Below are 13,726 nucleotides of genomic sequence, written 5' to 3'. Positions count from 1 at the left end.
ATGCAACTCCGAAGAGAACAGTTGTTAGGTGGAGGTGGTATGTTCAACAATGGTTTGATTCTTCTTGTTTCTTACAACGGGGTTGCCCAGTAAGCTTAGAAGTTTTGGCCAGAGTTGTTCACACACACGCTCAAAACGCAAACCAAGGTGGAGATTGAAGGTGTTGGTTTATGTTTAGTCAACAATGTCATGCCAATTGGAAGAATTGGTGGAAAGAGTTGGTGTGGATGCTAGGAGGAAGCTTCCTCCTTTGATGTCACTCATGACATCAAGAGGAGGTAGTTTGATGTCACCAATGACATCAAGAGGAGGTCTTTACTTCTATAAATAGATGCACTCCTTCATTTGTAGAAACTATCCCAAAACTAATACAACACATTGTAGTGAGTAGAGAGTTAAGAGAGAAATTCTCTTAAGTGTAATTGGGAACTCTCCCCTTCCTTTGTTAATATTAAAAAGGCAACTGTTCTCGGTGGACATAGGATTATTTTGATCCGAACCACGTTAAATCTTGTGTTCTTTCTTTTATGTTTCCGCTAACAAAATCAAATATTTATAAGATACTAGTCTCAATGTACGTGCATTGCGCGTGTACCTTTTTTCAATGACTATAAACTTTTTGGAAAATAGAATAAATATTATAATAAATTTTTAACTTCTCAAATGAAAGAATAAATTCCTGAAGATGTGAGAACTGATCCTATACAGCTAACAAAAAAAAAGAAATTGTAAAATGGAACTCCTCAATCTTTAGTTATTAGATTAAACTAAATTTTTTCTAATTTTATAATTTCATCATTATGATTCCACAAATTATCAGGCTTCCTTTTTAGTTAACATATTTGTGTGAGCACGTGATTTTTTCCCTACATGAATTACTCCCATAAATTCAAAACAAAATAACTTCCTTTGATTTGGAACCTTTCGAGGATTTCGTGGCATTTTTCTGTTAATTATTTGCATTTGTCTGTGCATTTTATTTTTGTTTAATTAATGGAAAAATACAAAAATATGCTGCATTTGCATTTAGGATTTAATTTTTGCATTTTTGAATTGGAAAAATCACAAAATAGTTTATTTTGGCACTTTAATTTTAATTTTTCGAATTTTGGTAATTTTTTCTTTAATTTTGCATTTAATTAGTGGTGGTAATTATTAATTAATTCAATTTGATCAGATAATCTGATTAGGAATTAATTTAGGTTTTATTCTTAATTTTAATTTTATTTAAAAGAATTAAAATGAATAATTGAAAAAAAAGAAAGAAAGAAGAAGGAAACAAAAGAAGATCAGATTTTTGGGCCTGTTGTTTAAATTTTTCTCCAAGCCCAATTGACTTATACACAGATACTCGGTTGGCCCAGCCCAAACCCGCTCCAAAAAACCGGTCCGCCCCATCCTTAAGGCCAAACAACGTCGTTTCGTTGAGCTCAATCTGAGCCGTCGAGATTGGCTAATCGGACGGTCGAGAACTAAGGGGTCGGTTAATATAAGTGTCCTAAATGAGACCCCTACCCCCCCCCCCCCCCCCCCTTTCGCCTCACACCCAGAGACCCCTTCTTCTCCCTAATCACCATCGCTAACCAACCGCCTGAAATCGCCCACGGTGGCGGCCGGCCACCAAATTCCCCAAAACTCACACCAGAGCTCCCTTTCCCCTTCCTCATCATGAATCCACCATCAGCTCCTTTTGAATCCCACCGGAATCCCTCAAAACTCTGAAACCCTAGCCGCCGCCCTTATTTTCTCCGGTGGCGGCGCTGCCACCAACCACCACCAAATTTACACCTCATTACCGACTTCATCTCCTCTACCCTATCCCGTAGTCAGTTTTCCCCAAACATGGCTTGAGCCCTTCGAATTTCAAAAATAGGGTTCTAGTTCAGAAGCCAAATTGGAGGTCATGCATGCAAGTTCAGTCCTCCGCGTTTCTCTGAGTGTCCAAGTCTGTTTCATCTCAGAGTGGTGTTATTCGTGTGTTCTTACCGAAGAACAGGCGAGTTGTACTATTTTGAGGTTAAATCAGAATTGTTCGATGTCTTCAAGTCTAAATCGGTAAGTTTTCTCTTTCTTTCTTCATTTTGTTTGTTATTTTTGCCCCGTCTTTTCGTTTTCTCCCTTCTCTAGCATGTTCTGAGTGAAATCAGTGTCGGAGTCCAGTTTTCCTTCCCAAATTTTAGCCAAATGTCCTTTGTTATCTTCTTGGTTTCATGTTATTTTTCCTGATAATAGTTTAGGTTGGATTGTTAATTAATTGGTTAATTAGTGTTATTTTAAAAATTTCGTTTGTTTTAACTTTTGGGCCATTGGGGTTTTCTCTGTTCACATTTTGTTTGGGAATCTCATGATTGGCAAGGTTGGACCTGGGCCCAAAGAGAGGGTTCAGCCCAGGTCTCGCCAGAAATAACTTGTGTGGAGCCTTTGGGGTCCAACCGGACCCATTCAGGGCTGATAGGATGGGGTAAAAACAAGGAACTTGAAGGGTAATTTAGGAAATTAGGGTAAGGAATCTTGTTCTAACTAACTAGGAAGCTTCTAGGAAGCTGGGGAGGGGGGCTAGTTTGAAGTTCTGAGATTTAAAAGAATGATACCTAAGCAAAAATGAAAATTTCTGAAGGTTTGAAATGCAATTGTGAATTTATTAAAGCTGCCCTAGTGGCTAGCCTATAAAGGCATAAGTTACTTGCAGCTCAAGAGATTTTTTCGAGAGCTGAAAATCCAGAAAAAATACAGAAGCTGCATAAATTTACACTTTCATTGACTTCAAGAGCTAGCAAAAAAAGGGGTTCTGAGCAGCTGAAGGTTTTAAAAAAGAAGCCGAATCTGTTTGGTATTCCAGTTTTGGTTCACTCTTGAGTGGATTTTAGTTATGAGATTTATGTGATATCATTGTGAATACAAAGCTGGGTTAAAGTGGTCTTTTCTCAATCATTTCTGGGCTGATTTTGTTTCTGATCCTTGTTCCTGCTACTGATTCCATTACTGATTCTTCATTTCTCTGTTTTGCTTTTCCACTTCCAGGTATTTCCTTCAAACCTTGAATGGAAATGAAGCTTGTTATGGCAATTGTGCTTGAATTATATGATACGAGTCGAAGAAATTGATCGTTGCCTTTTCCTGTTACCTTACCAGCTTTGATGTTTATTATAAGTCGTTTCACGTTCCTCTTAGGCTCATATAAGTTATTTAGTTTATGGTCATTATCATTTGGATTTTTTATGGTGATGTATAAATGTTTCCCCTTCACTCGCTTAGCTTGAATGTTTTAAGGTTCTTGATCATGTGTAGGAGCAACAAAGAATTATTGCAAAGAAATTTTAGTAGTATTCAGTGTATTTCAGGTCTGTTTGGGATCTGTTGAGACCTATGTTGTTTGATTGAATGCATGTTGCTCAGCTTTCTTTAGTTTAGCTATACGCTTGCAGATTGAGGCTTGTTTATTAGACATACATTGTTTGCTGCTGAGGAGACTCGATATCGAGTCTTAAGGCTCCCGGCGAGTTACCTTGAAATCTGGCTTGGGCTCGCTTGGGCCCAAAGTTCATTTTTCTTGCGATGTGGCCTTGTGAATCCAAGGCAAATATGGGACTGAGGTGCAGACAGGATTAGAATTATAATTTTAGTTGCTCTATGTTTGAATAAGTAAGAAAGCAAAGATGTTGGTTTAATCGCTGCTCAACATAGCTTTAGCTGATTGGTATTCAATAAAAATATGTACAATGCTGAGTTCTTGGGTATGATCTGGCATTGGAGCATGCAATTGGGCCTTTAACGTTGGCCCCGTGCCTTCGACGCGCTGCAAATTTCGTTCCAAGACTTCTGTTATCTTTTGTGATTTAGGCCAGTGACTGATTTGGGCTGGTTGTTTGTTGGGTTCTATATTGATGAAATGTTGTTCCATTTCATTAAGTCACTTATTTGCTTTAGACGGAATTCAAATTACCTTAGACCTTTTAAAAATGGGTCGAGGCCCGCCCGATTAGTTAAATGTATAACTTATGGCCTTCAAAAGCTCAATCTCGAACTTCCTTTAAAAATTGGGAACGAGGTGCGCCGTGTCAAATAAAATCTTAAAATGCATGGCCCTCTACTAGTTTCTTATGATTTAGATATAAAATAACAAATGTTCATAGTTTACTTTAGGCCCGTTTAATATACCACCGTAATCGTGGCCACATTCGCGTGACATGATTACGGTTTCTAAAAACAAAATCGGAGTATGCGTTCGCGCAACTTCGGTTAAACTTTCTTAATAATAATAATGCGTTATTAATTGTGGACACGTTCGCCTGACATGATTTCGACACGCCAAACAGACAGGTACACGTACGCGTGACCCGTTTCAAGATAATTTTCTTAATTAAAAAGTGGTAAAAGGTAAATGCACATGGGTTCTAAAATTAGTAGTTAAATAATTTTAGTAAGCCAAGTATGATCAAAGTGACCGTGATAGAACCACGGAATTCGGAAGTGCCTAACACCTTCTCCCGGGTTAATAGAATTCCTTACTCGGATTTTTGGTTCGCGGATTCTTAAACAGAGTCAATCTTTCCTCGATTCGGGATTCAATCGGTGACTTGGGACACAGTAAATCTCCCAAGTGGTGACTCTGATTTTTAATAAATAAACAATCCTATTTCGATTGTCACTTAAATTGGAAAAAACTCCCTTATACCTTCGGGGTGTAGTAAAAAGGAGGTGTGACAATTTGTATGGGTCCAGAATTGACCGACCTTAACCTTTTGATGAGTGTGACCAACGACCGAGTACTAACGAATTGGCGTCCCGAGTGAGACGACCTCAAGGCAAAAATAGAAACTGTACGACCCTTGTAAGAATGTAAGCCCATTAGGGGACATTAAGAATATTCCGCCGAATATTCCTTATATTGTATTTCTTACATTTCGGAAAGGTTTTATCCCTAGTATATAAGGAGGAAAGAAGGACCTTGTAAAGTGTGGTGAAATATTCTGGGAAACTTGTGAATCTTGGATAAAAAGAAAACTTGCTGCTCTCTTCTCTTTACTCATTATCATTCTAGAGATTATTATATTCAGCTACGATTTACCCTCTCATCTTTGATTGATTTGCTCAAATAGGTCTTAACATCTTTTGAGTCAAACAATTTGGCGCCGTCTGTGGGGATTTCTATAGTTGAAACCATAGTTCTCATCTATATCCCTGAAGGTGATATTCGCTTTTCTTTGAACTCCGTATAAACCAACAATGGCGAGAAAGGAAGCGAGGCTAAATGCAATCACAGATGTCTCGAATAATCTCCTAAACTCCCTCAACGAAGCTGGTAGAGAAGATAATGAGAACACAACACCAAGCGCTACACCGGAGGGAGAGATCTCGCCTCTACCACACGGAGATCTAACGATCTTACGCGAAAGAGGAACCTCAACCTCCACGGCGGGGGAAGCCCCACCAACAATCAAAAGACTACTAGAAGAATGGCTAAGGAGTGCTTTGAGCAACATGCTCGAGAAGCCCACTCAAGGAGATGTCGAAGACGTGCCACCTACAGAAATCACAGCTGCCATCGATGAACCAGTCACTACACGAGCAGGTAACACCCGTACTATTACTAATGCAGGTGACGATGCGTTCATGGCCATCTTGAAGAAAATGGAAGACATGGAAAATGAGAATAAAATGCTTCGTGACCAAATGAAGGAACGTTAGGAGGGGGTTGATAAAATACCGAGTGCTCCGAAGCTATTACCAAAACGCGACGTGAGCCAATTCGTCGAACAACCATACAGCGAAGGGGTTGCTCCTCATCCTATTCCAAAGACCTTCAAAAAGCCGCCATACTTGAAAATATATGACGAGACCACGGACCTAGAGGATCACCTAATCCGCTATGTTACTGCAGTAAAGGGCAATGATCTGTCAAAAGAACAGGTACCATCTGTGCTATTAAAAAAGTTAGGCGAAACTCTGACAGGGGGAGCATTGACATGGTACTCCTAGCTACCTGCGCGATCAATATCGACATTCGAAGAGATGGTAGATACGTTTGCCACCGCCCATGCAGGAGCGAAGAAGGCTGAAGCTAGGGTCAATGATATCTTCGTCGTCAGCAAACGACGGGCGAGGGACTTCGGGATTTCCTGGCCTGATTCAACAGAGTAAGGATGAGTCTGCCGAACGTGTCAGAATGGATGGAAGTACCAGCCTTTCAAAATGGGTTAAACAAGAACGGATCAAAGGCGACCAAAAACTGCTCTGCAGACTCATGAAGTACCCCTACCACATGGGAAGAAATCCACAACGCCTAGTGCATCGAGGTAAGGGCAGATGAAAATGACCTGAACGGGCTGCTTCAGTGACTAACATCGATTCAGAACGAGACAAAGAAAGATCAACATAACGATGGGCGAAGAGATCAACCACCACGTTTCAACCGGGAAAGGCATCAGTCCTATATCCGTACACCCAACCCGCCCCCTCCACGACACGCGGACGTCATGCCACGGCACATTGCACCTCTCCGAAGCGAAATAGGTATGCCTCCACTACTATCTGCTCATAATTTTTTTGTTTCCCCTTCATAGATAGTGTACGCACTGGAGAAGCTGGGCACGAAGTTACAGTGGCCGAAAAAAATGAAATTGGACCCAAGCACCAGGAGGTCCAACGTCCTCTGCGAATTCCACCAAAAAAGAGGCCATAAGACCGAGGATTGCATAGGTATGCGGCAAGAAGTAGTTAGGATGCTGAACCAAGGGTACCTAAAAGAACTGTTGAGCGATAAAGGAAGAGCCAACTTCGCTCGAGGACAAGACCCATCTCAAGGACCTCCAAAGCCACCATCGCCGACGCGAACCATACAAATAATCATTGGCGGTGGAGATGATATGGTAATCAACCATGTGAAGTTCACCACCATGCACAAACTCAAATGGACGGTCGCCCACAAACGGAATGATGACCTCAAAGATAGTATCATTTTCGATAAGTCAGATACCGGCGGTTTGTCTTTCCCTCACTATGGTGCTTTGGTTATAACTTTACGCATTGCTGACACCGATGTAAAAAGAATCATGGTGGACAACGGAAGCGGCACGTGTATTGTTCACCCGCGAGTTCTCATGCAAATGAGGCTCGAGGATAAAATAATACCGCGTTGCATAACACTAACGGGTTTTAATAATGCAGTAGAGTGGACATTCGGAGAAATAGTACTACCTGCCCTAGCAGGAGGGGTCACCTTGGAAACAACATTCCACGCCATGAACCAGGAAATAACCTATAACGCCATCATAAGGCGACCATGGATACACGCCATGCGAGCCATACCCTCAAGCTTCTATCAAGTGATCAAATTTCCCACCCCATGGGAAATATTCAGCATCCGAGGCGAGCCACGCACCGCCCAAGAATGCTACTGGATTGCCCAAGATTGCACACACGCCAAACAACTAAAAGGAGCAAGTGTAGAGGCATAGCAATCAGCCGTGTCGGGAGCTAAACCCGACCTCCAAACATAGGCCATCAAAGACCCGAATGCTGTAAAAGCTTGCAAGGCAACTATAGAGGATCTCGACCCCGTCCAATTGGATGACACGGACAGTACAAAAAAGGCTTACATAGGGCACAACCTCTCAGAACCAGGTAAGTATCGTGAATTTTTAACTAACAATGTCGATTTATTTGCTTTCTCCCACTCAGATATGCCAAGAATACCAAAGGACATCGCCACTCATAGACTGAATGTCGACCCGCTCTACTCACCGGTACGGTAAATGAGGAGAAAGTTCAATGCCGCAATCAACGAGGTGGTCAGCGAGGAGGTGGATAAATTACTCACCAACGGTTCCATCAGAGAATCGAAATACCCCTAATGGGTGGCCAATATGGCCATGGTCAAAAAGAGGAACAGGAACTTCTTGCGCCTTCGCCGTTACCACAGAAAAATTCCTTGGCTTCCTCGTGTCGCAAAGGGAAATCGAAGTCAACCCGGATCAAATCAAAGCCATCGACGCAATACCAGAGGAACTGACCAGCAAAAAGTAGGTGCAGAAGCTAAGAAGACGAATAGCCACCTTATCAAGGTTCATATCACGATCCTCGGACAGATGCCACAAATTCTTCAATGTGCTGAGAAAAGACCACGGGCTACAATGGAACGAGGAATGTATCGACGCCCTGAGAAAACTAAAAGCATATCTGTCCTCGCCACCATTGCTCATCAAAGCGGACCCAGGTGAGTGTCTACTTGTGTATTTAGCAGTTTCTGAGGTCGCAGTAAGTGCAGTCTTGGTCCGTGAAAATAAAGGTACGCAATCTCCAATTTATTATATCAACAAAACTTTAATCGATGCCGAGACAAGGTACCCTCACCTTGAAAAGCTAGCTTTGGAACTGGTCGTGGCTTTACGGAAGCTTAGACCATATTTTCAGTGTCACCCCATAAAAGTGGTAACGACCTTCACCCTGAGGGGTATCCTACACAAACCCGAACTATCGGGTAGACTTGCCAAATGGGACATAGAATTAAGCGAGCACGACATAACGTACCAACTGCGAACTGCTATTAAGTCGTAGGTGCTCGCCGACTTCGTCGCTGATTTCAGCACAGAGATATTGCCCGAGGTAGAACAAGAAGCACTCCGCACTTCTACACACACCGACCTCTGGGTCCTCTACACCGATGGTGCCTCTAATGCCTCGGGATCAGGACTAAGACTCGTCCTCGAGGTCCCTACGGGCGAAGTAATTCGCCAGTCCATACAATGGCCCGAGATGACATACAACGAGGCCGAGTATGAAGCTATGATTGCAGGTTTGAAGTTAGCCCTCAAATACGGCACCCGACGACTCGTCCTCCACTGTGACTCTCAACTCGTTGTGAATTAAGTCACCAGGACTTTCCAAATCAAAGAACAGAGGCTACAAAGATACTAGTCAGAAATCCACAAACTACTGCCAGAATTCGATGAATGCCGCTTCGACCAAGTACCCAGGGCGCAGAATATTGAAGCAGATGGCCTCGCCAAACAAGCTGCGGCCACTAGGAATATCAACAAAGAAAATGTGGTCACCCTCCTTCATTCTACAATAGACCACACCGAGGTACATTCTATAAACTTAATTTGGGACTGGCGTAACCGCTTCATAGCCTATTTGCAGGATGGAATGCTCCCGCAAGGTAAGAAAAGAAGCCAAAAAACATCGGGTACAGGCAGCCCGGTACAGCCTAGTAAACGGTGATCTCTACAAAAGAACATTCGGTGGCCCCCTAGCAAAATGTCTTGGACCACATCAAACAAGAAGAGTACTGGAAGAAGTACACGAAGGGCACTGCGGCTCCCATACGGGAAACTACGCCCTCGTTCGATGCCTTATCCGCGCTGGCTACTACTGGCCACCATGAAAAAAGAAGCGGCCGACTATGTCAGGAGATGTGAACAATGTCAGAAGTACGCCCCTATGATACATCAAGAAGGGGAACTCCTTCACTTTGTTACTTCGCCATGGCCATTCATAAAATGAGGAATGGACATAGTCAGCTCCCTCCCAGCAGGACGATGTAAGGTACGCTTCCTTTTGGTTTTAACTGACTATTTCTCTAAATGGGTGGAAGCAGGTGCATACACTCAGATAAGCGAGCAGGAGGTCATCGCCTTCATATGGAAAAACATTATATGTCATTTTGGCATCCCCAAAGAAATCAGCTATGACAACAGACCTCGGTTCGACGGAAAAAGAACGACTGAGTTTTTCGAAAAGCGACATATATATATATACACACACACATCAAGCGAATACTCTCCACGCCATACCACTCTGCCGCCAATGGTCAAGCCGAATCCTCCAATAAGGTAATATTGAACATACTAAAGAAGAAGCTCGAGGAAGCTAAAGGGCTATGGCCTGAGCTATTACCAAAAGTATTATGGGCATACCACACTACATCAAAAACCAGCATAGGAGAAACACCATATTCACTGGTCTATGGGACCAACGCAGTTATACCCGTCGAGGTCGGGGAGCCTAGTTTGAGATACTCCAACAAGAGCGGAACAGGTAATGACGAAAGCATGCTACATGACCTGGACGAAGTTGAAGAATGAAAAGACATAACCTACAAAATAATGGTAGCCCAGAAGCAGCAAGTATAAAGATACTACAATAAGAGAGCCAAGGTACAACCACTCAAAGTCGGAGACTACGTCCTCAAGGCTAAGACACAAGCTTCAAAAGACCCTAATGAGGGAAAATTGGGAACAAACTGGGACGGACCACACAAGATCGTAGCGGCAGAAAACAAAGTAGCATTCCAGCTAGAAACAATGGAGGGAAAACTACTCCAAAACAACTGGAACGTTGCCCATCTCAAGTACTTCCACTTCTAAAAGAAGGCATCACCTAAGTCGTACTCTTTTTCCCTTACCCGGGTTTTGTCCCAATTGGGTTTTCCTAAGGAGGTTTTTGATGAGGCGGCAAGGGGAACGCTTTAGGGATCGACACGTTGTTCATTACCTCACCCCGTCGATGTGACCTCCGGATCAAAGCAATGAAGGGACTACATATAGATAATCAAATCTCCATTATATGTATAGAATCGAATGTCCATTGTATGAACGGAAGCAAATCTCCATTGAATTTACGGAACCAAATCTCCATTGTATGTGCAGAACCAGATCTCCATTAGTTGACATGTGACGTCTTCCTACGGGAATACGATCAAATCTCCACAATATAGGTTCGACTTCGTTCGAACTACGACGGGATTCTACTTCGACAACAGTACGAAGCAACATCCCAATGGCTAAGGCCATCAATGACAATATAGGTTCGACTTCGTTCGAACTACGATGGGATTCTACTTCGACGATAATTCAAAGCAATATCCCAATGGCCAAGGCCATCATCGACAATATAGGCTCGACTTCGTTCGAACTACGACGGGATTCTACTTTGATGACAGTTCGAAGCAACATCCCAATGGCCAAGGCCATTGACAACAATATAGGTTCGACTTCATTCGAACTACGACGAGATTCTACTTTGATGATAGTACGAAGCAACATCCCAATGGCCAAGGCCATCGACGACAATATAGGTTCGACTTCATTCTAACTACGACGAGATTCTACTTCGACGACAGTACGAAGAAACATTCCAATGGCCAAGGCCATCGACAACAATATAAGTTCGACTTCATTTGAACTACGATGGGATTCTACTTCGATGACAGTTCGAAGCAACATCCCAATGGCCAAGGCCATCGACGACAATATAAGTTCGACATCGTTCAAACTACGATGGGATTCTACTTCAACGACAGTTCGAAGCAACATCCCAATGGCCAAGGCCATCGATGACAATACAAGTTCAACCTCGTTCGAACTACGATGAGATTCTACTTCAACGACAGTTCGAAGCAACATCCCGATAGCCAAAGGCATCAACAACATCATATGTACGATAAATGCAAGAAAAAATGAACCAACAAAAGTAAATTTTACATTATAGCAAAAGATCATTTACATTCGCCCCTTCAAACAGGCCCAAGTACGGCCCGTGCAAAAATTCCTAGACAAAAGCAAATACAAACTAAGTCTACACATCACCCCCAGCGGGATAAACGTCTTCATACCACGAATCTGAAGCGAGGTAATTCACATCATCAGAGTTGATACCACCCCCGTTAGGTGTGAGGGGGTTGTACCCGCATGATTCACGAGTTGCACGAGCTTCGGCGTGCACAGCCTGAACCTCTACCTTAGTAGCCCTTCCCTCAGCGTGAAAGGCCTTATACACATCAAGCCGAGCCTCCGCATGGACCCACAACTCATACAGACAGCGAGGCACGACCGGATCAGCCGAGTTATGAGATGTAGAAGGCTGAGACCGTCGACTCGCCTCTTCCTCCCTCAGCGAGGCCATTTTCCCCTTCAATGCAGCCAACTCCGCCTCTAGCTCTTTAACACGCCCTTCGAGCCCTGCAACCTATCGACCAGAGGCTTCCCTCTCCCCAGTCAATTCCGACCTAGAAATACAGAGGGCATCTTCCAAAGATACCGATTCAGAAATAACTGCCGCCAGTTTATCGACAATAACGTCCAGCTCGCCCTTGAGCCCCTCAATCTCCGCCACCTTAGTACTCAGCTCAGTGGTTAAATCATCCACCTTCGCCTATAAGCCGACATTCTCAGCCGCCACCCCTTGCTCAATTCGACCTCGTCCTCCTTCGCCTTAAGAGAGGCCTCCAGTTTACTGTTGTGGGCCACAACCTTCATGAGCTCCTCGTCCCTCTCCCTTAACTCCTCTATATTTCACTCCAATTGATCTTCCCGCTGCTTAAGCCCCTCGTGAAACACCTGGAACTCAGGATCCTGATGATAAATGTCAGACATCGCCTGATGCTTAGCATGATACTGGTGATACTTGGACGACATCTTCTCATAAAAGCCCGTCCTTCTTCTCTGTCGACGCTCTCTTTCCACCTCCATGACGAGGGTCTGACAAAAGAGGACAGAAGTTAGGAACAAAATACAGAACGACGATTACCGCACCAATCCAACGACAAAAAGAGAAGGAAAAACACCTACCTGCAGGGCCATACCGGCGACCTTCTGAGATAACTCCACATCGCTCATCACCCCAAGCATCTCGGTTTCAGGAGCGGCATATAGAGGAGCTAGGGCCGATGACATCTGCTCGCTATTCAGCAATAAGTTGTAACACCCCGGAACAACCACATGACGGTCGGATCCGTCCATCCTGACCTCCACATGGGTATGGCAACCCACAAATTCATTAACGTCCTCCAGGTCGATATCCGAACCCGAGCCTTCACTCTCGGCATGATGCCCTCCAATGTTAGACAACGCCCCGCCCTCAACAGAGTGCGCTGAACCGGCCCCTGGGCCAACTCCTTCCACTTGGGGAGATCTCCCCAACAAAATGGCATCAGCCATGAATATAGGCACCGGGGCTGTCTGGGACGTCCTGCTGCCGTCGGCATCTGTAGCCACGCCCTTCCCCAGCTCTAGCCTCCTCCTTTTTCTCTCCAACGGCTCGTCCCCGTTAGAAGATTCATCCAAAGGATGTGGGGCCGGTACCGAAGAGGCCTCTTCCCTCGTGGCCACAACTCGGGCGGATCTCCCAATTGAACGGGTTGAGGACGACCTTCTCGAACAGACTCACTCAAGATAAACTGCGTATTTGCAATAGCAACGACTTGTCTAAAGGCGGGAACTGACGCCCTCTGCCTAGAAGCTCCTCGACCTGTCACCACAAAGGGGCGTACCATTAATCAAGGTCGCACGGCCGAAGAAATAGTAAGTAAGATATTTACCTGAGGAAACTTTAGGGCCATAACACTGCATGAAGGGGGCCAAGTTCGAGTTTCTGTTGCATAAGGAAACAGGCGGGCTACCCAATCCTTAATACCCGCAATGGGGCGAGGCGGACGGCCCATAGCTGCAAAACGGAAAGTAAGTAAACGTTACAGTAAAAACAGAAGAGAGGGGAACAAAATGAATGACGACACTTACGAGTTCTGTTCCACCGCTCCGAAAATCTGGCGGAGTCAGAAACGACATGTTCGGTCTTGATATAGAAGTACTTGTGCCAAAACTTGCGGCTCGCCCAGTCATCCGTTCCAACCACAGCCCTTTCATACCATGAAGCCTCAGATACACCATGGTACCCCTAAGGAAGCCCGGTGTGAACAAGTGCAAAAGGTGGTGGACAGAAACGCTAC

The 13,726-nt window shown here is 44.1% G+C and overlaps 1 protein-coding gene across 1 annotated transcript in view; it reads right to left on the bottom strand.

Moving 5' to 3' along the window:
• The window catches only part of LOC138885862 (zinc finger BED domain-containing protein RICESLEEPER 2-like), a 28,397-nt gene extending 23,224 nt beyond the window's left edge, over window positions 1-5,173 (bottom strand). Inside the window, exon 1 of the mRNA XM_070166850.1 lies at window positions 5,069-5,173. Coding sequence (XP_070022951.1) covers window positions 5,069-5,173 — 105 coding nt within the window. The remainder of the gene's footprint in view (window positions 1-5,068) is intronic.
• Between the last annotated feature and the right edge of the window lie 8,553 nt (window positions 5,174-13,726).

Source organism: Nicotiana sylvestris, chromosome 2 (genome assembly GCF_000393655.2).
Source record: "Nicotiana sylvestris chromosome 2, ASM39365v2, whole genome shotgun sequence".
Classification (NCBI taxonomy): Eukaryota; Viridiplantae; Streptophyta; class Magnoliopsida; order Solanales; family Solanaceae; genus Nicotiana; species Nicotiana sylvestris.
The sequence above is the reverse complement of the archived record's forward strand: the minus strand, read 5'-3'. Positions and strand labels throughout refer to the sequence as shown.